The sequence below is a fragment of the Chiloscyllium punctatum genome, chromosome 10 (assembly GCF_047496795.1).
Source record: "Chiloscyllium punctatum isolate Juve2018m chromosome 10, sChiPun1.3, whole genome shotgun sequence".
Lineage (NCBI taxonomy): Eukaryota > Metazoa > Chordata > Chondrichthyes > Orectolobiformes > Hemiscylliidae > Chiloscyllium > Chiloscyllium punctatum.
In genome coordinates, this window is record NC_092748.1 from 7224375 (window position 1) to 7249256 (window position 24882).

The 24882-nt window shown below is 42.9% G+C and overlaps 1 protein-coding gene across 5 annotated transcripts in view; it reads left to right on the forward strand.

The window, feature by feature from the left end:
* als2b (alsin Rho guanine nucleotide exchange factor ALS2 b) overlaps positions 1 to 24882 on the forward strand; it is a 128036-nt gene that overhangs the window by 97713 nt on the left and 5441 nt on the right. For 2 of the 5 annotated variants that reach the window (XM_072578396.1, XM_072578398.1), the window contains 12 exons: positions 79 to 243; positions 3451 to 3564; positions 8622 to 8733; positions 10940 to 11017; positions 13946 to 14079; positions 15340 to 15504; positions 18195 to 18312; positions 19056 to 19213; positions 19330 to 19428; positions 20008 to 20190; positions 21760 to 21805; positions 23830 to 23891. In XM_072578396.1, coding sequence (XP_072434497.1) covers positions 79 to 243; positions 3451 to 3564; positions 8622 to 8733; positions 10940 to 11017; positions 13946 to 14079; positions 15340 to 15504; positions 18195 to 18312; positions 19056 to 19213; positions 19330 to 19428; positions 20008 to 20190; positions 21760 to 21805; positions 23830 to 23891 — 1434 coding nt within the window. The remainder of the gene's footprint in view (positions 1 to 78; positions 244 to 3450; positions 3565 to 8621; positions 8734 to 10939; positions 11018 to 13945; positions 14080 to 15339; positions 15505 to 18194; positions 18313 to 19055; positions 19214 to 19329; positions 19429 to 20007; positions 20191 to 21759; positions 21806 to 23829; positions 23892 to 24882) is intronic. The other 3 variants (XM_072578399.1, XM_072578400.1, XM_072578397.1) reach the window with 2 other exon arrangements.

Below are 24882 nucleotides of genomic sequence, written 5' to 3' on the forward strand. Positions count from 1 at the left end.
CCTTCTGATCAACTGGCCACATGTTATATGATACAATAAGACTGACTAATCTCCTTTTCTGTCTCCCCTCCTCAACAGATATACCACAGGAGAGGTGTATGAAGGCTGTTTCCAAGACAACATGCGCCATGGTCACGGCTTACTCCGCAGTGGCAAATTGACATCGTCTTCCCCCAGCATGTTCATCGGACAATGGGCACAGGACAAAAAAATGGGCTATGGTGTGTTTGATGACATCACTAGGTAATACAATGTTATTTGGAACATAAGTGCCTTCTGTAAGACAGTAATGTGAATGATAGTATATTTGTGGGCTTCCATGTTCATGGCTCATTCGCTGTGATCTACAATGTGCAGTTGAAATTCTAACCTGTAACATTTCCTCTGTTGCGAAGTATGGTTTGGAACTAAAGGATTTGTAGCCCCTTAGCATTAAAGATCCAACTGGCTGTGGATCTAAAAAGTCTAAGTTGTATTTGGTCATGGCAATATAATCTAAAGCATGGGTCATATAGTACCATGAAACCAAGTATGAAGAATCTTGCTTCAGTACATCAGTCCATCTCGGTGGTTTTTGAGAATATTAAATTTATGGTGTTGAGGAAATGAGGCATCTGTAAGGACAGGACTGATAGGACTTGGACCAGGTTAGCATAATGACAGCAGATGTTTGGATGAAATTCTGGAAGCTGGCCCTGGGGAGCTTTGCGTTTCTTGAGTCTGGAGGTGACAAGCAAAGATGAGGGCTTTGTTAGCAGATGGATTTTATTGGCAGTGGAGAGGTAATTGATATTATAAAAGTGGTTGTAGTGTAATCATGATGGAGTGTAAATTCCTGGAAAAACAATTTGATAACAACCAGTTAATCTGATTTGGTGCTGACAGTAGGAAGATAAATATTACTCCACACACAGGAGAATTCCCCTGCTCTTTTGATGGTTCCATTGGATCATTTATACCAGGTTAAAGAGGCCGACAAGACCTCCGACAAACACGTCGGCTGAAAAGCAGTGGGCACATTTTAATGATCATGGCCGCAATGCTGTTCACCATCTAGAGAGCTGGTAACCGCACTGCTGCCACTTCTGGGGCTCGGTGGGATGAAGTCTCACATAGGAGTCTTGCTGGCTGCCCCAGACTTTCCTGGTAAAACGCCTGCCAGTCAGTCAGAGGCAGGCAGCTTTTCAGTGCCAACAGTACCAGTTGAAGTGGTAGCCTCTGCCACTGCTTCTGTGGGGCCCTGATGAGGGATAGTTGCAGGAGCCCCTGGACCAAAGTAAGGATGGTATTGTCACGAGGGGACAGTCAGGGTTACCCCAATGAGGGGTGGGATTTCAAAGGGACGATGGGAGTGGAGTTGGTGCTAGTGTCATGTCAAGGATAGGGGTTGATTTTCTATGGGTCACTGAGTGTATTTGAGACAGAGATAGATAAGTTCTTAATTAGTAAGTGGACCAAGGGTTACAGGGAGAAGGCAGGAGAATGGGGTTGAGAATCATAATAGCCATGATCAAATGGTGGAGCATATCTGATGGACTGAATGGCCTAATTCTTCTATATCTTATGGGTCCCTCTGTTGGATATTCCCCTAACTGGACCCATAGACATACACACCAGGATAAAGTATCAGCTGAGGTGGGATGAGGTCTTTCAGGACTTCAGTTGTCCTTTGAGTAGGATGACTGTCCTTAACCTTTCCTGTCCTGGGTTGAATTGAAATGGGAGACAAGGAGGGAGGTTTCTCCATTTCCTACCACCTTACCTCCATAAGTGCATGCACAAAATCCTTGAGGAAAGGAAACTGCCGTACTTAGCTGCTCTGGTCTACATGTGACTCCAGTCCCACAGCAATGTGGTCGACTCGAAACTGCCCTCTGGATAATTAGGGATGGGCAATAAATGCAGTCTAGCCAGCAACATGCTCATCCAATGAATGAATTAAAAAAGAAACTCTTGACAGTGCAGCACTTCCTCAGGACTCTGCTGAACGATCAAATATGAATGTGTCATCAATTCCTTGAAGCAGGACTTGAATCCTTAATGCTCTGACTTTGACATGAGACTGTAACTGATACAAGGCTTAGAGACTTGTCTGATAAATGCGTAATCAGATGCGATGAGTGCATTGCAGTTGGTATCTCTCATTTTCTATGTTTATATTGTGAATTTTTGGGAAATGTCTTTGGACCTGTAATCTGCCTTAAGTCTCCAAGGTGGAGAAAACTCATCAGTTTCAGCAGCTTTGGAGAGCTTTGGAGTGTGCAGAGGTGCTTACACCTGGAAGCTTCCCTGCGTCTAGTAGCTCATGAGGCAGACAAAGCATGTACTTTTATCTGTTTCCAATCCTGGAGTGGGACTCGAAACTGAAGCTTCTGCTGAAAGGCCAGGGATTGTCTACTGCACCACGAGAGCTGTGACTGGTGCAGCTGTTCACTCTGTGAAGAACACACTGGCCTAACCATGTGATGTGCAAGGAATAAGACACTGAACAAGTTATGAATTGGTTTTGTGGAACCCATTTCCTCAACAAATCATCCCACTGGACCTCCCACTCTGGGGTCTCAGATTGGTGAAAGAAACTACAGAAAGAAGTGTCACATGGTGAGCATTCAAGTTCATTGGTAATTCTGATTTCTGCTTCCCCCCACACAACACTCTTTAAAGTTGTCCATCAAAGTTTGCAGCCAATGGTACAATCAGACTGACCATTGCTTCCTAGCCCCCATAGATCCATCATAACTACCAGGGCAGATCTACTGGATTGTGTCCAACCCCTCCTTCCTTAAACTTGAGCCCTTGCCAAAGTGTTGGCTGTTGATCCAGCAATCAGCAGCTCTGTCACCTTGTCATGATTTTGTAATCATGGGTTTTTTGTGTATCATTGTTGTGCTTTATGATCTTTGTTCTCTTTATGTGCTCCTACTTTCACTCCCCACAATGCTCCTTCTGACTGGTTTGCCTGTAATATTTCCAACTGCACTTTCATTTCCTGCCCCTCACTCTTTCTATGATTCTGGCATCTGCTTTCACATGGATTCAAATCCCACTACGAACCTGACCTCAGAACGTTGTCAGGGACCGCGTGATTACTAGTCCAGTTACATTGCTCCTATCACTGTGCTACCATCTCCCTAATTTCATGGGTCCTACTACATCAGCTGTAGATAGGTTCTGGGCTCACCCATGATGCTTCTTGAATTGGAATAGTTTTCTCTGATCTGTTTCCAGGCATGCTCATATGCGCACAGTCACTTGGGCAAAGTACTGAGGAGTTAATGCAGGGAAGGGGCACAAGGAGAGGTGGAGAGGTATACAGGCAGCTGATGCCACTGAATCTGGATCCCAGAGGGGACATGACACTGAGTGAGGGAAGTGGGAGGTGAGCAAAATCCACTCCTTGTGTTTTATTTCCTCTCCATTTTATTTCTGACTGTTCTTGTCCCCTTGCAGGACGCCCGCCATCAAACGTCCTCCCCCCGCCAGGAGGGTGGGATGGTCCTGGCCGTGGACGTCCCAGGCGCCATCTTCAGCGCACCTCAGTGACCAGCCAGCTGGAAGCACAGGGTGAGCCCAGGCACCATCCATTTTTACCCTTTTCCTTCTCCTCCCTCCATCCCATGCATGGACCACTTCACCCCTGCATGGCACCCTGTCCAATAGCCTGACCTCACTGAAAGGTAATGAAACTTGCCCAGTAGTGTGGCCCACACAAGACTGAGCACATGCAACAAATAGGATAGTGTCCTGGCTCAATGGCCGGAACAGTCTACTCTTGTTCCCAATTTGTATTTTCCTAACTTGCTGCAGGGGAACAAATTATTCAGTTTTACCTACTGGCATTGAGATACATATGTGAGCTGAATCAAGTTGGCAGGTCATCAAAAGCTCAATGCTCCCAGGCAATTCAACTCATTTCCACATCTTGTCTGCAACCCGCCCTGGACTTTGTTTGCTAGAGTGGCCATTGTACTTGTCATGATTCACGATGGTGAGTGTGAATTCACCATTTGACTTATGTGCCATCACAGCCTGGATTATAAACTTAGCATCAGTGGCTAGTTTACCCATCTCTCTGTGAGTGCACAATACCATCTTGATGTCCTGGAAATGGCAACTTTTTGGGATCAGCTGACTTGTTGGGATCTTCCTTTTCTGTCTAGTCTAGTTCACCTGCCTGCAGAGCCTTGAATTTGGATGTCTAACTTGTGTGTTTGCTCAGTTGGTAAATTTTGGACTCTCAGACAATTGTTATTTCGTGTCTGGTGATGCAACAAGGAATGGTGTTTGTTGTCTAAACACCCCCAAGTCCCCACTCACATGGATCATTAAACAAGTTGATAACTTGCTGCAGCTCCATAACAAATACCTGAAACTCCCCTCCCTAAATATACCCCTAAATTAGGGTTGATGCACTCTCACTAGAAGCCAGTGGGAAGGCCTGATCTCCATTAGCCCATTCTTCGAATCACCTTGCCATATGTGGAACATAACAACTAGTTGAGGTTAATTAATCCCTGGTATCAGAATTATTGGGCTTTAGCCCTGAGGGGTGCAGGCCATTCTTTACCCACTGCTCTGAGATTTTAATTTCACTGGTTTTGGAGCCTTATCAGTCAATGTATGCCAGTTGGGATCCTGACCCACATATGAGTCCTAATGACGTTGTGGGACATGACTGAACAGGTCACTCCCCAATGCGACCCAGCCACATCCAGTGATCTCCTGCCATAGCCTCCCATCTCCTCAGTGTCAGGGTCATTATAATATTATAATTGCTGAATGTGCCACTCTATTCTGCCCAATCATCCTTCTATATCCCAGTGAGTTAGCACCTTCATGAGAAGAAGATTATAGTTTTGTGTTTGACAAAGGCCTGGCAGTTTATTTTAACAGCTAATACCCCAGAGACAAATATGTTCCTTCTGCTGTACCTGTGGGTATTGTTGGAAGCCTTGAGAATACACATGGAAAGCAGGCTTGGCTTGAGCCAGGAATATCATTGGATGTATCTGCTGGATTGGGGATCGTCTAGATTCTGGAGTTGATCTCTGCCTAGTTCTGTATTGTTTTCCAGGATAGAGCATGCAGCAAATTAGTGCAACTGAGGTGTTGTACCTGAGCCATTCCTGCCTTATCTCTGCCCCAAACCATCTCGATCTTCTCATGGTTCCATCCTTATCTGTCTGAGAGCAACCAATATGTCTCTCACAAAGGCCTCTCCTCCCGCCAATGTGGTGAATTTTCTTTTTGAGCCTTTCAGAGAAAGGTAGAAATTCTTTCATTTCTATAATGCCTTTCACATCTACGGAGCTTCCTGTACTATTCTATATTAATTATCTTTTTTAAAATTGCCTATTCCATTACTTGACTCTTTTCAGAAAGAGTGTTGCCGAGGGTTCTCATCTTGCACTCATCAGGACAAACGCAATGACACCAAATTTCACATGTGCACAATTATTTATAAAGCAGGAGACCAGGATGCTGATGAATTGGCAAGTTAATTTTGAAGGGCTGTGCTGTTGCCATGGGAAAAGGAGCTCCCAGGGTAATTTGGGAAAACTTGCAAGGCTTGAATATAGTCCTTTTGATGTCCCTGCATCAAGACACGTCACTTCAAGTAAGTGTAAGAGAGCCATATTTGGAGCTTGACCGTCGAGGTTTGGCCATGTGCCTCCCTCTTCAACAGTATTCTTTGAATCAGGATCAGCATTGTAATGTCAGCCAATCTATGCACCGTCAGCTCCCATAGAAAGAGAAGTCATGTGCAGAAAAAGGAGTGAACTGCAAGGAGGGTGAAGATTTTAAAACCGGAATTTGGATATGTATGGCATTTTACAGGTAAGTTGTGGTTAAGTATTGTGTTTTTATCAAATTGTAATTTAACTGAGTTCTCCAGATTTTAAAAGAGCTGCAAATCATTGGAGGCTTCAGTGTCATACAGTTGTAAGTAGGTATTGATCATTGGGTGAATGGGGGAGGGGTTGACTGGCCTGTGGAAACTGCTGAATGAATTACGAATATTAAGTGGTTATACCTGCAAGAGCACAGAGTGTGAACTGTGTACTGTGTAGAGTAGAAGCTTTAAAATGATGAGTGGGAATTAGGTGTGAGAAGGAAGCAGATGCTAATTAATATGCATCAAGAGAATGCAGGGAAGCAAATGGAAAATCTGGAGCAAGCTAAGTGAAAAGCACTTTAAATAGACAGTTAATTTCAGTGTAATGGCAAGACAGCTCAGACCTGAAGCCAGCACATTCTGCCCTTTGTGGAAATTACAACATGTGTTGTTTATCCCAGACAGTGGTGTGTAGGAAGTGCCTGTAGTACCAGCACTTAAGAATTTTTTTTAACTTGTTATACCTCACTGGGATAGCGTGCTGACAATCGAGCCCCACTATTCTTGCAGTCATCACACAAACTTGAAACATATTTAAAGGTACGCAGGATTCTCTAAGTTACCTGTCTTTAGACTTGACAAAAAGCATGGACCAATTTTCTGTAACAAGAATTATTATTTATTTTCAATAAACAACTCGAGCTACAAAGAAACAATTTTCTTTATTCATTCACGTGATGTGGAGATCACTGGCCAGGCCAGCATTTGTTGTCCATCTCTAATTGTCCACTCAGCAGGTAAGCATCAACAACATTACTGTTGGTCTGGAGTCACATGTAGGCCAGACCAGGTAAGAATGGCAGTTTCCTTCCCTGAAGGACATTAGTGAATCCAGATGAGGTTTCCTGGCAGTCAGAAATGGTTTCATGTCATCATTAGATTCTTAATTCCAGATTATAAACTATCAATGTATAAATTCCACAAGTTAAAACACTCATCCTCACTTGATAAACTTTCCCATGCAGACACAGGCACAGACAGGGGAAAAACATGGGTGTTTAGAGTGGAGGGAAAGATCAGAAAGGTATTTTAATGGTCCCTGTTCACAGGGTTCACTGAGATGGTACTTTTGGGTTTTTCAAGCTTTGCTGCTCTTTGATTCTCCCTCCCCAGATACCGTCACTTGTTTGCAGGTTGACTGGTTCCCACTTTTATAAAAATCTTTGACAAATCATTTAAAAGTCTTCGCTTACAACAGCTGGAAAGACACAAAAAGTATTATCAGCTTTGAGGTGCTTTTTCGCTGCAGAGCTAAACTAGCTGCTCTTCTCTACTTCCATTGGAAGCCATTGTCATCAATAACTGTCACTCCACAAACCAATTAGTGACTTGTTGCTGGATGAATTGTCCTTACGATGAGTGTCACGTTACTTGTTTTGAAAAAGTGAGGTGATCCTTCATCAATCCTTGATTTTTTATAGTACTTTCTTAATTCAGTCTGCAATCAAAAATACAGAATAATAAAAAGCTATTATCATTACAAACTTGAGTCATTGATGTTATAAAGCACGGGGACTTTCTAAGATGCATTCCAGGTGATGTTCATTCTAAAGCCCAGACTTTAATCAATTTAGGTGAGGAAGGTTAGGTCATCAGGTTGAGAAGAGTCTGGGATTGTGATGTTTGCTAAATTGGTTTTGAGTTTTGAAAGTGAAAGTCATTGTATTCCCAGAGGACCATCACTTGCTTTCATGAGAGAGCAGCAACTTACTTTCATGAGAGAGCTTGGGGATTGTCATGCCTCAAGAAAGATAAGACCTTCATAACTTCAGCCAGTATGGGAACTGAACCCATGCAGTTGGCATCGTTCTACATTGCAGACCAGCCATCCAGCCATCTCTGGTCACTGGTGAGTATCAACAATTTGGAGTGGAGTCTAAATGATATCCGTGGCACAATAGGGCAAATGACACATGGGGTATGATTACAGGTGAAGGTACACAGCAGAGAATAGAAATGTCTAATGGATATGATAGTTGAAGATGGAACCAAATCTCTGTGTCCATTTGGTGTCAGGATAAAGGATATCACTGAGGTGGTGAAGGACGTTTTGCAAGGGTCAGCGTATAACCAAAAGTTATGGTCCATATTTGAACTAGTTATATAGAAAGAAGGGATAAGATCTTACTGATAGGTTTCAGTAGTTACAGAATTGAGAGAGTGCTGATTGTTATCATCTGGAATGTACCATCTATGTGGGGGAATCAAATTTCGCTGTAATTTTCAAAAAGCAATTGGACATTGATTTCAAGGTTAATTTTGAGTTACTGCTACATTAAGATCCTGGGATTATGCAGCTATATCTGTAGAGTGACAAGTCAGCACAGTTTTTGATGTTCGCGCTCTCTCTCAGAAGATGTTTCTGCAGTGTTGTTGGGTTTGTTTAGCACTGTCCAATGAGTCATACCTGTGTCTGCTTCCACTTTTTCTTTCTCCCTTTACTCCATTCTCTCCCCCTCACCCTCCCATCCTCTATCCCTGTCACCTCTCTTCTTTCTTTTGGTCACTCTAGATCCATTAAAACGTCCTAACCCAAATGTGAACCTATCTATCTTCCACAAGTACTGACAGATCTGAGCACAGTATTTTAAATACTGTACGTTTTTGCCTTCTATGTTAATTGTTTCTTTTTGGGAAATTGCCTGATTACATCCAATTAGAACCCTGGTTGTTAAATGAAGTCTGTGCTTTCCACTTACAAATGCAGCTGTCCTCCTTGTTTCAGAGGTGAGAAATACATGGGCATGTGGTTGGATGACATCCGCCATGGCAATGGAGTTGTGGTCACTCAGTTTGGCCTGTACTACGAGGGTGCGTTCAGCAACAATAAAATGATGGTGAGTCTTTGTTCAGGTCGTTTGGGTAGATGCAAATTTATATGCTTTTAATGAGCAACCTGTCCCTGCTTGAGATGAAATCCACATCAGTTTCTGGAACTGGCCGTATGTTTGACTTTTTCTAACCTTTAATTGAATACCTGCAACTCAAAGAAACTCTCATTTGTGAATCATTAATCTCAGTGCAGACTATATATGATGTAGCATATGTAACATATGATGCATGGGGCTCCCTACAATCTCTCATTGCCACTTTTTGAGGGTTGCGAACCCCAGTGGACTTGCAAAGCAAGCAATTGCTGTATAGTAGCTCGGTCACTGTTGCTGTACTAATAATCCAGAGATCTGTAGCATGAGTTTAAATTCCACCAAGAGAGCTGGGGAATTTAAATTCCATTCAATTTATTAAGAAGAAACAAAAGAGCTATCATAATCATAGAGTCATGTGTATTGTCGAGTCATCCTGCATTTCACAGATGCCTCACCGTTGCAGTGTCAGCAGATGCTGCTTAAAAACAAACATTTGGTTCATTAAATTCCTTCAGGAGTGGAAGTCTTCCATCTTTACCAAGTCTTGTCTACGTGTGACTCCAGACCAATACTATTGTGTTTCACTCTGAACTACCCACTGAATTATCCAAGCAAGCACTTGGGGTTGTATAGGCATTGGCTTTCTTCTGGAGAGTCAGTGACAACCATTAATAATTCAACATAGTCATGGATAGGATAAATAGACAGTCTTTTCCCTGGGGTGAGGAGTCCAGAACTAGAGGACGTGGGTTTAGGGTGAGAGGGGAAAGATATAAAAGAGACCTATGAGGCAACTTTTTCACAGAGTGTAGTACATGTATGGAATGAGCTGCCAGAGGAAGTGGTGGAGGCTTGTACAATTGCAACATTTAAGAGGCATTTGGATGTGTATATGAATAGGAAGGGTTTGGAGGGATATGGGCTGGGTGCTGGCAGGTGGGACTAGATTGGGTTGGGATATCTGGTCAGCATGGATGAGTTGGACCAAAGGGTCTGTTTCCGTGCTGTACGTCTCTATGACTAAGTTTGTGAGACATGATTTCCCATGCACAAAGCCATGTTGACTATCCCTAATCAGTCCTTTCCAAATATATACAAATCCTGTCCCTCAGGATTCTCTCCAACAGCTGGCTCACCACTGATGTCAGGCTCATCGGTCTATAGTTCCCTGGTTTGTCCTTACCACCATTCTTCAGTAGTGGCACCACGTTAGCCAACCTCCAGTCTTCCAGCACCTCACCTGTGACTAATAATGATACAAATATCTCGGCAAGGGGCCTAGCAATTACTTTCCAAGCTTGTCACAAAGTTCTAGGGCACACCTGATTAGGTCCTGGGATATATCCACCATTATGCATTTTAAGCAACACCACCTCTACAATGTGGACATTTTTCAAGGTGTCACAATCTATTTCCCCACATTCTATATCTTCCATGCCCTTCTCAGTAAACACTGATACCAAAATACTCATTTGGTATCTCCCACAGTTCCACACACAGGCTGCCTTGTTGATCTTTGAGGGCCCTATTCTCTCCCTCGTTACACTTTTGTCCTTAATGTATTTATGAAATCCCTTTGGATTTTCCTTAACCCTATTTGCCAAAGCTATCTCATGTCCCCTTGTTGCCGTTCTGATTTCCTTTGTTAAGTATACTCGTATGCCTCTATGCTCTTATACAGATTCACTCGATCTCTACTGTCTATACCTGACATATGCTTCCTTATTTTTCTTAACCAAAACCTTAGTTTCTCTAGTCATCCAGCATTCCCTATACGTACCAGCCCTGCCTTTCACCCTAACAGGAACAATTCTTCGCATACTTGGGATTATTCAGCAAGCACTGTCCAATCACAATCATGTTTAACATTAGTCATAACACCTGAATTTGCAAGAATTTGAGTCTGGTCAATACTCTGCCTGTCATGAACAGCCAACAGATTGGCATATGATTCAGGGTTGTTGAAGTTGTGCTGATATGCACAAGACAACGAACTTTGACACACTGTCTTTTTTAAACGAGACTGACTGTTGAAATAGGAGGTGTATGCTTATTATGTGAAGTTCTTGACATAAACATGAAATGGTATAAAAGTGGGGTTCTGGGTCCCTGTGATGGAGGGGATCCCAACCAACATATTCTGAGCAGTAATCAAGAGTCTGGTTCATTTGTCCAGGGCTCTGGTATCCTGCTTTCCGAGGATGACACCAGCTTTGAAGGAGAGTTCTCGGATGACTGGATCTTAAATGGAAAGGTAAATTGATGAGAAAATTGAAACAATAACAGACATTGCTGGCGAAACTCTTAAGAAGGTCACTGGACCTGAAATGTTGACTCTGCTTTCCCTCCACAGATGCTACCATACCGACTGTGTTTCTCCAGCAATTCCCTGGTGTTGTTTCAGATTTCCAGCACCCACAGTTCTTTGTTGTTGTTTTTAATGAAAATGTTGGTCCAGATTTAAACAGCTCGAGCTGTTGAACAGCAATCTTCCAATAAACCTCTATCAATGATGTTGCCAGGGTTGGAGGGGTTGAGCTGAAGTGAGAGGCTGAATAACCAGGGGCTATTTTCCCTGGCGTATCGGAGGTTGAGGTGTGACCTTATAGAAGTTGGTAAAATCATGAGGGGGCAAGGATACTGTGAACAGCCAAGGTCTTTTCCCTAGGGCAGGGGAGTCCAGAACTACAGGATATAGGTTTAAGGTGAGAAGAGAAAGATTTAGAAGGGACCTGAAGGGCAACTTTTTCACAGAGTGTTGAGTGTATTGAACAAGCTGCCAGAGGTGGTGTCGGAGGCTGGTAATTACCACATTTAAAAGGCATCTGCATGGGTACATGAATAGGAAGGGTTTAGAGGGATATGGGCCAAATGAGATTAATTTAGGATATCTAGTCAGTGTGAAGGAGTTGGACCGAAGAGTGTGTTTCCATGCTGTTCATCTCTATGACCCTGCATTATTTTCATGGCTAGGAGATTGTTCAAGCAGTAGAAGACAAAGAGCAAGGATAATGAGCTAAGATAATGAGTTGTTCTTTCCAATTGATATTGCACCAAATGGAAGGAAGATAGTAATGTAATATTTAGCCCATAATTTTTACTTTTTGGAGGTATCTGTACTGAGGCTTTAATAAGCATCAATTTACAGTCATCAGTGGATTAAGTTATTAAACAAAACTCAGAGCAGATTTCAACACAGCTAATCCACCATTCACCCAAAAAAAGGCTTGTGTGGATCTTTTCTCCTGTTGCAAAGTTATCAACAGTGCAGGTCCAAGAAGATGTTGAAATCCATGTCTGTTGATCAGTAAACTGTAGAGGTCAAGTCCAAAGCAAAATCAAAAAGGCTAATGTCAGTATGTGCGCTAGATCCCAGGACAAGGGAACATAACGTTAACGTCAAAGCAGTAGATACTAAAACCAAAAGAGAAAATGCTGGAAAATCTCAGCAGGTCTGGCAGCATCTGTAAGGAGAGAAAAGAGCTGACGTTTCGAGTCTAACTGACCCTTTGTCAAAGCTAAAACATAGGGGGAAATAGGGAGGTATTTATACTAGGCTGAGAGAAGGTGAGTCATGGCTCCAGAAGCAAAGGTAACAATAAGGAGGTGATAATGACAGTGCATAGAGAAATTATAGGGAGATTAGGAGCTGTGAATGACCAAGGGTGAAGCCAGTGCTATGTGACAAAATATGTGGGGGATGGGAGGGATGGGTGAAGCAATTTGGAAAACAGGGGAGAAGGGTAGCAAAGGGGGAAGAGGAGAGAAAAAAGGTGATGAGAGAGAGAGGAGTGAGAGAAAGAGAGATGATCAAGAAATAAGAGTTACAGAACATTGAAAAAAATATTTAAAAAGGCAATAAAATAAATGAAATAAAATTACGGAGCAGAATGAAAACAGAGGGATCGAGATGGGATAATCATCTGAAGTTGTTGAATTCAGTGTTGAGACCAGCAGGCTGTAACGTGCCTAGTCGGAAGATGAGATGCTGTTCCTCCAATTTGTGTTGAGCTTCACTGGAACATTGCAGCAGGCCAAGGACAGACATGTGGGTATGGGAGCAGGATTGTGTGTTGAAGTGGCAAGACACGGGAAGGTCCGAGACCTGATTGTGTACAGACTGAAGGTGCTCAGCAAAACGATCATCCAGTCGGCATTTTGTCTGTACGCAATCAGGTCCCGGATCTTCCTGTGGCTTGCCAGCTCTTTTCTCTCCTTACAGATGCTGCCCAACCTGCTGACCTTTTCCAGCATTTCTCTTTTGGTTTCAGATTCCAGCATCCGCAGTAATTTGCTTTTATCCAGTAGATACTAACTGCATTAACAATGTATAAAATAAGATGGATTTACTTTTACTATCCAAGAGTATGAAGGGATATATTGGTTTGATTTATTGTCACAGGTATTTATTACAAATAGTGAAAAATCTTGTTTAGTGTTGCCACTCTTGGTACCATCTTCAAACACAGAAAATAAATCAAAAGAAAACATGAAGCCAGAAAAATCAAACAATCTTACAGTCTTGTCTCAGTAAAGTTAGGTGATCTTTGGAACAGCTCCTGCTTCTAGCTCAGCCATGAGCCTGGATCCGGGCTCAAGGCAGGTATATGGAACATATTTAGGTATAGGCCAACTGTGTTCTCTTTGAATGATGGAAACTTACCTTTCCCAATTCTGATCAAGTACATTTTGTGGCCAATCGTGGCGGGTTCCTTTGGTGGAATGCAGGTATACTCGACTGAGTGGAAAGGGGACAGTAACAGGGAAAGGAAAGACTTGCATTAATATAGAATCTTTCACAGCCCCTGGTCACCCCAAAACATTTTTCAGCCAATGTAGCGCCTGTAAAACATACATTTAAAGGAAATGTTTGTGCTAATCTGTGTACAGCAATCTCCCACAAACAGCGTGTATAATGACCAGATCGTCTGTTTTAGTGATATAAATTGAGGGGTTCTGCACAGCCCTGTTTCCGGGGTTACTGTGTCATTGGTGTTAGAATTCTATCTTTAAGCACCAAGATCTGATGGTATTGGAGGTGAATGAAAATTTTTGGGCATGTAGTTGGAGGTTTTACATGAGCTCTGAGACACCATAATACCACTGAGGATGCTGTGGTTTTATTCTGCAGTTCTGAATCATTGCAAATAAATATGACTTATCCAGGTCTTTGTATCTGCAGGGAATCCTGACCATGCAAAATGGTGACTACTTTGAAGGAACTTTCAATGGAGAGTGGGGTGCAGGGATTAAAGTTGCGGGGACATACTTCAAACCTAACGTATATGAGTCCGACAGGGAGAAATCGCGTGTGCTGTAAGTTGTATTGGTCTTAATCAAAGTTGTGTCTCATCCAAACAACAGCTCTCTCTGCAGACTGTCTGTCAATTATATCTATCTGAGAAATACTAGAACAGATCTGTAATACATGCACAGTTTTTAATGAGTGAGCAGTTTTACAGTAGAAGTCTTGTTTAGTGGCTGGCAATTGTGACTATATTTCAGAACATATGAAATAGAAGCAGACATAGGCCATTCAGCCCCTCAACTGCTCTACTATTCATCTAGATCATGGTTGATCTTCTATTCAAGGTCATTTTATCTGCACCATTCCCATTTTCCTGTTAATTTTAACATCGCAAAATATGGTCACTAAATGTCCTTTGATGATAGGAATTGCCACAATACCTGCAATCGATAGCTATAAAGATTCTCCACTCTGAGAGAAAAGGTTTCTCTTCCCAAATTCTGAGACTAATTTCACAATTTCTAGATCTCCCCGCACCCACCAACTGTCCCCCAGTAAACATCCCACCTACATCTACGTTTCCAAGTCTTTGTATAATTGCTTGAGAGAGTTCTTCATCATTCTTCTGGACCTAAGAATACAAGCCCAGTTTTTTTTCTGTTTCTCCTCACACAATCAGTCTGGTGAACCTTTGGGTTCTTTCTATGACAAATACATCCAACTCTTGGGTAAGGATTGCACTTAGTTGCAGCGCAAATGAGGTTTCTGTTGCACTGCACTATGAACTCCATTTCGTTCATCTTTTCCATTGATTCATTTTCTCCCCACTCCAAGCAGAATGTACACATTTTGGTTGACTGTAGCGATGTGTGCATGTGCCACTTGCTGAAGAAGCTCCCCTCTCATAAAAAGAGGGAAGAAAGTGATGTTTGGCAGTATGAAGCACTAAGCAGAGCTGTATTCAGTTATCTGATGTGCTTGATACTGACAGAGAGAACTCAACATTAGAGAACCAAGTTGTGTCCTTTCTTTGCAAGTGGGACATTGAAGTCATTGAGGCATCACTGCCCTGACAGAGATGCACAGACTTGACACAGATCAGTGTTTAAACCTGGGAATTTCCTCCTCTGTTTATAAAAGCCATATAATTGTGTCTCCTTCTGACTTTTAGATGTTAAGCTTTCATAGTTTCACAAACATCTGGAGTGCGTGAACAAGACCGAGTGTAGTGAACAGCAAATTTCCCTGTCGATTGCTGCTCCTGGCAGTCACACAGTTGGTCCCAGTTCTGATTTTCAGAGTCACTGTACATTTTAATGTGTTCACAGGAAGTTGGGTAAACTTGCAGTGCACCCTGATGAGAAATGGAAGGCCGTGTTTGATGAGTGTTGGAGTCAGCTTGGCTGTGAAGCTGCTGGGCAGGGTGATGTCCTGAAGGCTTGGGATAACATTGCAGTTTGTCTCACCACAAGCAGACGGCAGCACAAGGACAGGTGAGTGTCAGTCAGCCGGTAGGTCAGAAGAATAGTCCCAACCTTTGGATCTGATGGACACTTGTTACAGCGTGATTAGCATTCAAAGCCAGAGCAGAACCATCACTCCACCACCCCCACCCTTCACCATCCCACCTCACTAAATGCTATTAAATGAGGGCAGGGCATTGCTGTTCCTGCCACTAAAGTCTTTGGAGAAATGTGCAGCTTCTGTTGGTACTTACGCCTCCTCCCCAGTGCTTAGTCCTGCCCTTTTTCCTTTTTATCTAGCTAGTTAATTTTTGGTAAAATCCACTGTGTCATTGTTCCATTCCATCCTACTAGCCTCAGGAAGTATCTTTCTCACTTGCAGCAACTGTTTGTAGGCTCATGCCTCATTCAGGCTGACAGTTCAGTGCAGCCTTGAAGAGTTATTTTAACACAAGACTTTCAAAGACTAAGAATCATTTACACAACAGAAAATGGCCATTCGGTCCACATGTCTGTGCTGCTGTCCAGATGAACAGTTCACTTATCTGCCATTCCACATTATCTCCCTATATCCTGGACGTTCTTTATTTTTCAATAATACTTCAATTCTTTCTTCAATCATAAAATTCCTATTGTGTGGAAGCAGGCCAACCGCCCCATCAAGTCCACAGCGATCCGCTGAAGAACATCCCATCCAGACCCAACCCCCTCACTTTATCCTTGTAACCCTGCATTTCAAATGGCTAATTCACTCGCCTTCACATCCCTGGACACTATGGGCATTTGAGCATGAATCTGCCCACACCCCACACTTGGGCAGTGCATTCCCGATCCTGACCACTCACTGAGAGAAAGGTTTCTCCTTAAATTGCCATTACTTCTTTTGCCTTAAAACTGTCCCCAAGTTCTTGATTCTTTCCAAAATGGGAACAGTTTCATCCTATTTATTCTGTCCAAATGCCACTTGATTTTGAATATCTTCTTCAGTCTTCCCTTATCCAAGAAAAACAGTTCCCTGATGTTAAATCTGACATTACAGTGGTGGATAACCACACTTCAAAACATTTCACTTCCAATGAATTACATTTGATGTGCCCTGTGGTCAGGAAGGAGAGCGAAGCAGGCTTGAAAGGCCAAATATATATCCAAGTCCTCCTTCCAGTATAGATCCAAGTTTGTTATTTTACTACTTTGTTAGACGAAGTTTAATTCCACACTCCACCATTAAATCTCCAATTTGGAAACCCAAATAGCCTTCCCATTGTCCTTAAACTGTACAGTCTAGTGCTGTCTGGAGAGACTCTGCCCCCTCTCGTCACCTTTTCCTTTATTCAAAAAGGTTCTGCAGTTTTGTCCTGCTGGTCATTTTATCTGATTTACGTTTCCAGATCAGAGAGATTCCTTCTGATTGATCCCTGAATATTCCAAGTTAACATTTTATGGCCACATGCAAAATGAAATGGTACAGGAACCAGATGATGATCAACAGGTGAAGGAAGGAGGGGATGGATTTGACCAGGAAAGTATATGGCATACCACCATTGTCTCCTGGTTAAGCTGCACGAGAGCATCATCTGATTAGCAGTAATATTCATGGCTACATCCTGTGTGCTTCTGTTTTCTTTCTCTCTCTCTCTCTCTCTCTCTCTCTCTCTCTTTCTCACATTCCCCCTTTCTTTCTCTTTTATTTGTCTTTGTCTCTTTCCTCTTTTGCTCTTTCCTCTTTACCTCCATTTCTCCCATTTCCATTCTCACACCAAGCATTTTCTTTCTTGCTCATATTTCGAATGTTTTAATCATGACCATATCTCCACAGTATTTCAAGATTGTTAAATGCTTTGATGCAGTCCAAGCTCATGATGGCTGCTGTGTAAATGCAAGTCCATTCATCTGAGCTTCGTGGCTCTCATATGTGAGAACCCAAAGATCGAGAATTCAAATCCTTCCATTGTAGAGTTTCATAATTCTGTTAACTGATAAGATGATAGCAAGGAAAGTTAGTCATGTAAACTGTTGAATTATTATAAAGCCTCACTAGTTCACTAATCTCCTTTGTGAAATGGAACTTACCCCTTGCTGGTCTGGCCTACATGTGACTACATTTCCAGTTAAGCAATGCATTGATTTTGAAGTTCTCACTTTTATATATAGAAATCCCATCAAAACCTTGCCCCTCCCTATCTCTGTAATCTCCTCCACTCCTAACACTCTTCAAAACATCACTGCTCCTCTAACTCTGGCTTCTTGAGTATCACCGATTTTTTTTTTATCATCCCAGCATTGGTGGCCATGTCTTCAGCTGCACAGGTGCTAAACTATGGAATTTTTTTTCCTTGAATCTCCAATTCTATCTCCTTTTTTATTCACCTTTCATACACTCCTCAACTTACTACTGTACTTTAATCGATCCTGTGGTCATCCACCCTAATGTCTCCTTTTGCAGCCCCCCATCAAATATTGCATTGTAACCCTCCTATAAAGTGCCTTGGAATGATTTACTACATTGAAGACTCTAAATGCAAGTAGTTGTTGGTATTGTTGTCATCCTCTTCCTCCTCATGTGATTGGTTCTTGATACCACAGACCTGCCAGGGATTGGTATTAACTGCACTTTGCCAAGGTCAAACAGTTTTTCTCCAACCTCTTGATTGTGTTTGTTCTCAACATCTGACCCACCAGTGGAGAACTTCCCAACTGAGTTTCTTTCTTTTTTGACTCAGCCCTGATTTCAGGAGTCGATCCCACACACAAACGTTGGAGAGTTTGGAAGTTATCCCTCAGATTGTTGGCCCCATCACGATGGATAAATATGAGACCATCCGGAAATATTTAATAAAGGTATTTAAGTCCTGATCATCCGTCTTGATGTTGTGTGGTTATAGGATACATATAATCTAAGTAGCTTTGTGGGAAACAGATGTATCTCTCCACTTTGTCTCCTGCAGAGCTCAGTGTATTACTGTTTGCTTTATGATGTATGTCTTACAAACTAGAAGCTAACCCCTGCCCTTTATTTAAGTAGTCACTTGGCGATACAGAACCTGTGTTGCTGGAAAAAGAGCGATGCAGTTGAAGCTTTTTGTTTTGCACTCAGAACAGATGCAGGAATGTCAATTTTCAAAGAGTATGTACAAACCATTTGAAAAAAGGTGCTAATTAGTTGGCGAGTGAACTCCGGCCCACGTCAGTGCCTCAACCATGCAGTAGGGAACAACTATCCTTAATGATATTGCCTGGGCATGTTTCTTTCCCTTGCACAAGTCCCTGTGTATGAATTATATAGACCTTCAAACAAGTGAAAGGAATCACATTGCAATCCCTACGAATAATTTTAAGTTTGTTCTTAATGTAAGTCCTAGCCTGCTCAGGACTGTTCAGAAAGTGTTGTATATTTGTGAAATCACTTTTAAAATTAAACTTTTATGTGTTGCTCGCAAACTACAGAACTTATTCATACCTATTGACATGCCCTCTGCAAGATACAGGATCATGTCAGGTGTTGCGTCATTATTTAAATGTTATAAAACAAAATAAAGGTTGCTTGTGACTGACCTGTGGCCTATTCTTCATACCTTGGACAGGCATGTGACACCCCTCTACACCCACTGGGGAAACTGCTGGAGACACTGGTGGCAGTGTACAGGATGACCTACGTGGGAGTGGGTGCAAATCGCCGATTACTGCAGCAAGCAGTCAACGAAATCAAATCTTACCTAACTCGCATCTTCCAACTGGTCAGGTAATGAGAGCTGAGAGCCAGGACAGCTGTCAGCAATTAGTTTAACCATTTGCTGAAGTGGTGGATGAGTGCCGCTTGAAGCTGCAAACTTGATTTAGCCCTGTGTTTTCTTTCAGATTTCTCTTCCCATTCCTCCCAGACGGAGAGAGTCTAACCCCAGGAGCACACGATGATGAAGAGGTTGACAGCGAGGAAGGGGATTTATCTAGCCAAGGGTAAAAGATTGCTACTTGCTTAACCAGCCATGAGTGGGATTGGGCTGTGCCTGTTTTAGTTTTGGCTGAAAAGCTAGGACTGAGTCCATCGTGATGTTGGAAATCGATTATCCTAAAAACCAATGCAGAGATGCCCAATCACGGGGAAAGTACCACGTGGGTACAATGAACAGCATGGTTCTCCTAATGACCTGAGATTTGCCCTTGGCTATCTGAACAACTTTGCCTCCTTTTTTTTATACTGATACTGTTGGAGTGGTGCAGTACACCTGGGCAAAGACAGGGCATCGTCCTATTCCACCAATAGTTCTGCTTGCTGGTTGCATGCCTGGCACAGTGCCAAGTGGAAACTTAATTCTTCTAACTCCAAGAAGAGAGGGAGTGGGTGACCCTGAAGCATTTTGCATCCCCTCCCAGTTTATCCTTCAGCTCTCAGTAGCAGGGCTGTCAAGCTCTTGCTGGATTGGGCTTATGCTGTTGGTCCCCTGTCTTTTCCCATTATCATCACTTCAATACATTAGAATCGGGTTGGTTTGGAGATGCTGAATGTGTGAAGGTTAACCTCGTTTTTTGTTCTAGTAGGGTCCCAGTGGTTACGAGCTGTGGCTTGCTCCTTCCAGTCCTGTTACCCCGGCTCTATCCACCTCTCTTTACACTCTACGCTCTGGATAATGAGAGGGAAGAAGATGTTTACTGGGAGTGTGTGCTCCGACTCAACAAGCAACCAGATCTGTCCCTACTTGGTTTCCTGGGAGTACAGAAGTGAGTGTTGTTTTAAAGGAACTCTGAGCCACTGTTAAAGATGACAAAGGTGTGACTGGACGGAATGCATAGCTGATGGTGACTAGCCAGTATGCCAAACCTGAACCTTCTGAGAGATGCTGAATGCCAGTGCAGTAAGTGAGTCTGTGGTGCATGGGCCTCACCTTGTCCTCATTGTTTTGAACCCTGCTTTGGCTAATTGTTTCCCTGTGTCCGAAGTCATAGCATCAGGGATTCTAAATTCCTCTTGCCAAGACTAGCATATGACTTGTATAATTTCAAACAAGTCCATAATGGGTTAGAGAAATCAGGTTAGAATTGATGCCAAACTATACAACTCTGAGCATGTTTGATGAGGACAGCAGAGAGGGAGCTTCACTCTGTATCAAACCTAAGCCTAAGGTCATGGCTTACTGGACATCAGTGCTCCTGGAAACTTCAGAGATTTGGATAACTTACCATGGAGACCTGAAGGTTGTGGAGGAGTATCACTAGTGATGCTTTCCTGAGGTCCTTCAAATCGAGCGGCAAGAATAGCAGTCCATTGTCCTCCTCCCAAACCAGCGTGGTCAGTGTGGAGGTGTCCGTCAAACCAGCGTGGTCAGTGTGGAGGTGTCCGTCACTTCAAACCAGCTCCACGTTATTCATCACCCACCTGAAACACTGCTGTACTGGGAATTCAGTCACGGAAGATGACTGTTATGAGGACCACGAAAGTGCTTGAGCGATCCCCTCAAAGTATCCCCACCAACTCTTGGGAGTCCTTGGCTTGTGACAAACTGGTGAAGTCATTTAAGAAAACATTGAAGACATGGAAAGATGGTTTTGATAATGTGCAGGAGTGGAGTTGAGGCATTAGACAGAGTACGGCACCTGACCCCTGCCCCCCCCCCCCCCCCCCCCCCCCCCCCCCAAACAGCACCTTCCTACCCCACGTGTGGCAGAGTCTGCAGATCATGCAGTGGATTGTCAGCCATCTCAAAAGGCAAGGCAATGGAGTGGAAGAAAATCATCCTCTTTCTGAGGAAGTAACTAGTTCTGTCACTGCCTCGGGAGTGTTCAGTTGTATATTATAGAGAGAACCGAGAACCCTGCCCTGTATTTACCTAGCTGTTTCCTTTTTAAGGATTTACACCATAATACCTCAGAGTTGAAAGATGCTGTGTCCAGTGACCAATGTATGGAGAAAGTGAGGACTGCAGATATTGGAAATCAGAGTCAAAAAAGTGTGGCATTGGCAAAGCACAGCTGGTCAGGCAACATCGGAGGAGCAGGAGAGTCAATGTTTCAGGCTTAACCCATTCCTAATGAAGGGCTTATGCCCAAAACATCGACTTCCCTGATCTGCTGTGCTTTTCCACACCCACACTTTTTTGACAGTGACTAGTGTATGCTGACTGACAGAGGACTGGATTGTAATAGTCTCTTCCTTGAATTATCACTGGCTCAAGTGTGCAAATATGCTGTTCATGTTTATAGTCATGTGGTCTCCTATGGTTTACCTTGCATTGATGATGCTTTATCACATCTAGTGAGTTTAACCAGTTTTCTTCTGGTTTTAATTTTCAGGAAGTTTTGGCCTGTCACTGTCTGTATACTTGGAGAGAAGATGGAGGTATAGACACTACATTTCTTCATACTATTGCTCAATTCTCCCTTCCACTTTTATTATCTTCTCCCTTTCCCCTTCCCCTTTTTCCTCGTCTTATTGGTCTCCTCTAGGGGCAGTGATTAATAATGAGGTTTGCAATAACGTGTCAAAGTGAGCTTCACAGAAATGCAGACATGAGTGACAGACAGTCCGACTGAAGTTCTCCATTCCTCATTCTTGGTTAGGGAGGCCTCCTGTAACCAGAGAAATAACTACACTGACATCGGCAAACTGAATTCCAAGAATCAAACCTTGATCTATTCAACAGTGATTCCCCCAGACTCAAATAACCTTCCGTCTGTAGGTGTATTCTACTCCAATACTATATGGTAGACATCAACGACGTTCTATTTTACAACTTGGAAGTGGTATAGGTGCATTTTTTGAAGGGATATGATTGCATTAGAAAGGGTGTAGAGGAGATTTACCTGGATATGTCCTGGACTGAAGCATTTCAGTTATGAAGAGGGATTAGACAGACCGGGGTTGTCTTGTCTTGATTAGATTCGATTCCCTACAGTGTGGAAACAGGCTGTTCGGCCCAACAAGTCCACACCGACCCTCCGAAGAGTAACCCACCCAGACCCATTTCCCTCTGACTAATGCACCTAACGCTATGGACAATTTAGCATGGCCAATCCACCTGGCCTGCACATCTTTGGACTGTGGGAGGAAACCAGAGCACCCGAAGGCAACCCATGCAGACACAGGGAGAATGTGCAAACTTCACACATTCACCCAAGGCTAGAATCGAATCTGGGACTATAGTGCTGTGAGGCAGCAGTGCTAGCCACTGAGCTACCGTGTCTCTTCTTTGGAGTAGAGGAAGTTGACAGGGTGGACATAACTGAGTTGCAAAATTATGTGGGGTATAGGCGGGGTATAGGCAGGGTAGACAGGAAGAAATTTCTCCCTAGATGGAGAGATCAGTGAATGGGACATACCTTTAACCCTTCAGACCCTTACCTTAGAGGAGATGAAAGGAAAAAAAAATGCATTCAGAGGGTGGATTTACTTTAAGATGCAGTCAAAAACACTCATAATATTTAAGAAATATTTGAGATGTGTACTTGCAATGACAAGCATACGTGGCTATGGGCCAAGTGCTGGCTAGCTGGGATTAGAATAGTTAAGTCGTTGTTTTTGACAGGCGTGGGTGTATGGGCTGAAGGGCTTTTTTCTGTGCTGTTGATCTCTATGACTGTACGAACACTGATTCTGTCTGCAAATGCCTTTCAGTCCAATGCAACGGATCCTTTTGTTGACTCCAGTCTGTGCATTGCCAGTTGTAGTCAAAATTAGATTCATTCTTTGGAGACAACAGTCAGATCTTCAGTCAGATTCCACAGGTAACCTGCTCACTGCCTGATGTTCAGTCACAGCTAAATGTAAAAGAGGAGGTTGAATTCACATTGGAAATAAAACTTTAATTCTATACCAGAAATCTGAACCTAGAGAGTGTAATCTTTCTTTTGAATGTTAGCCAGAGGGAGATTGAACTCATTAATATGGATCTTTCACAACCGGGCCCTCTGGGAAAGATAGCACGACAGACCTGATTAACATGCAGTTTAGCGATGCTAGCTCACAGGGTCAGTCTGTGAAAGGAATGTGAAACTGTCACTTTCCCAGTTCTGACATCTTGTCCCTTGTATGTCTCCAATCCATTTGCTTCCCAGCTGTGAATTTGCTACTAATCCTGATACAATCACCAAAGCTTGTGCCCTCCATGCCCATCACTCCAGCCTTGTCTCCTCCATGTCCAGTCTTCAGCAAAAGCTATTTGACCAGAGCATTGACTAGTTGTAGCATGAGGTGTGGGAAGATACACTGCACTGACCCAGTAGTTGAGCATAGAGAGGATATTAGCTATGCCGAGTGACCTTCACCAACCTGTCTTTCTTCCCATCTAACCATTCCCTGCGATTTATACAGCTGGCACAGTTTCTCCCTTTTCCTTGTAATGATGTCTGGTTCATCCTTCCCAGGTACAATCCGTCACAAAGGATGTTTGCTACGCTTCTGCTATTGAAAGTTTACAGCAGATCAGGTAAATCTAGTGCATACTTCGCTGCCCAAATATCCCGAGGGTTTGTAAGATGTTGTATAAAGAGGAACAAGACTGATGGACTTCAGTAGATTAAATGTAGTTCACTGTGTCTAACATCTCTTAAGTTAGTTGACACAGCTGGACTTTATCACCTCACTGGATGAGGAAACTGTGTTAAGTAACAGTGGGAGTTTAAGTAACGTGTAACCTTTAGCTCTTGTGTCAGTATCTGCTGCCTGAAACTGAATGTACAGTTAACAAGGTTAGATGTGTTATGAAGGCAGAAAATTACGTTTTTTTTTGTTCGGAGGTCACTACTCATTGAGTTGAAGCTGAAATTTTGACTGTTCCACGTGTGCACACATGACCCCACCACAACTCCCTCAGTACAGTTCAACACACACAGCCAGAGGACTAACTCAAAGTAACTCAAATTCATAGAGCGAGAGAGAGACCTTTTTTCTTATATGTAAAAAAAAATCCATGTTCTCTTTAAAGCCACATTTGACAGCCTCATGTGAGCACTTCTGAGTTTGCAGTTTGGGCACCATGGTTCACAATCAGCCAGGTTTCACTCTTTAATATGGCTTCTCTGGTCTTATCAGCCAGGATCATAACATTATGTCCGAGCAATAGCTTGGTCTTTTGGTTACTAACCCTGTGGTATCATCATTACACTATCGTCATGAAACAGTTAAACAGCAAAGTTTGAGGCTTTGTGAAAGACTGGCATTATATTAGAATGGAACCAAGGTTGAAAGAGTTAAGTTACATGGAGAGATTAGAGAAGCAGGGATTGCTCTCCTTGATGCAGTAAGTAGGAGTTTTAGTCGAGATCTTCAATATGAGAAAAATGTAGAGAAATGATTTCCATTGACAGGAAGGTCATAGCTAGACAATTTAAAATATTTGTTGAATTGGAGAGGGGTTGTGGAATTTCAAATGTTTCTTTTAGGAAGCGAGTTGTGAGCTAAAATGGGCCAAGAGGCTT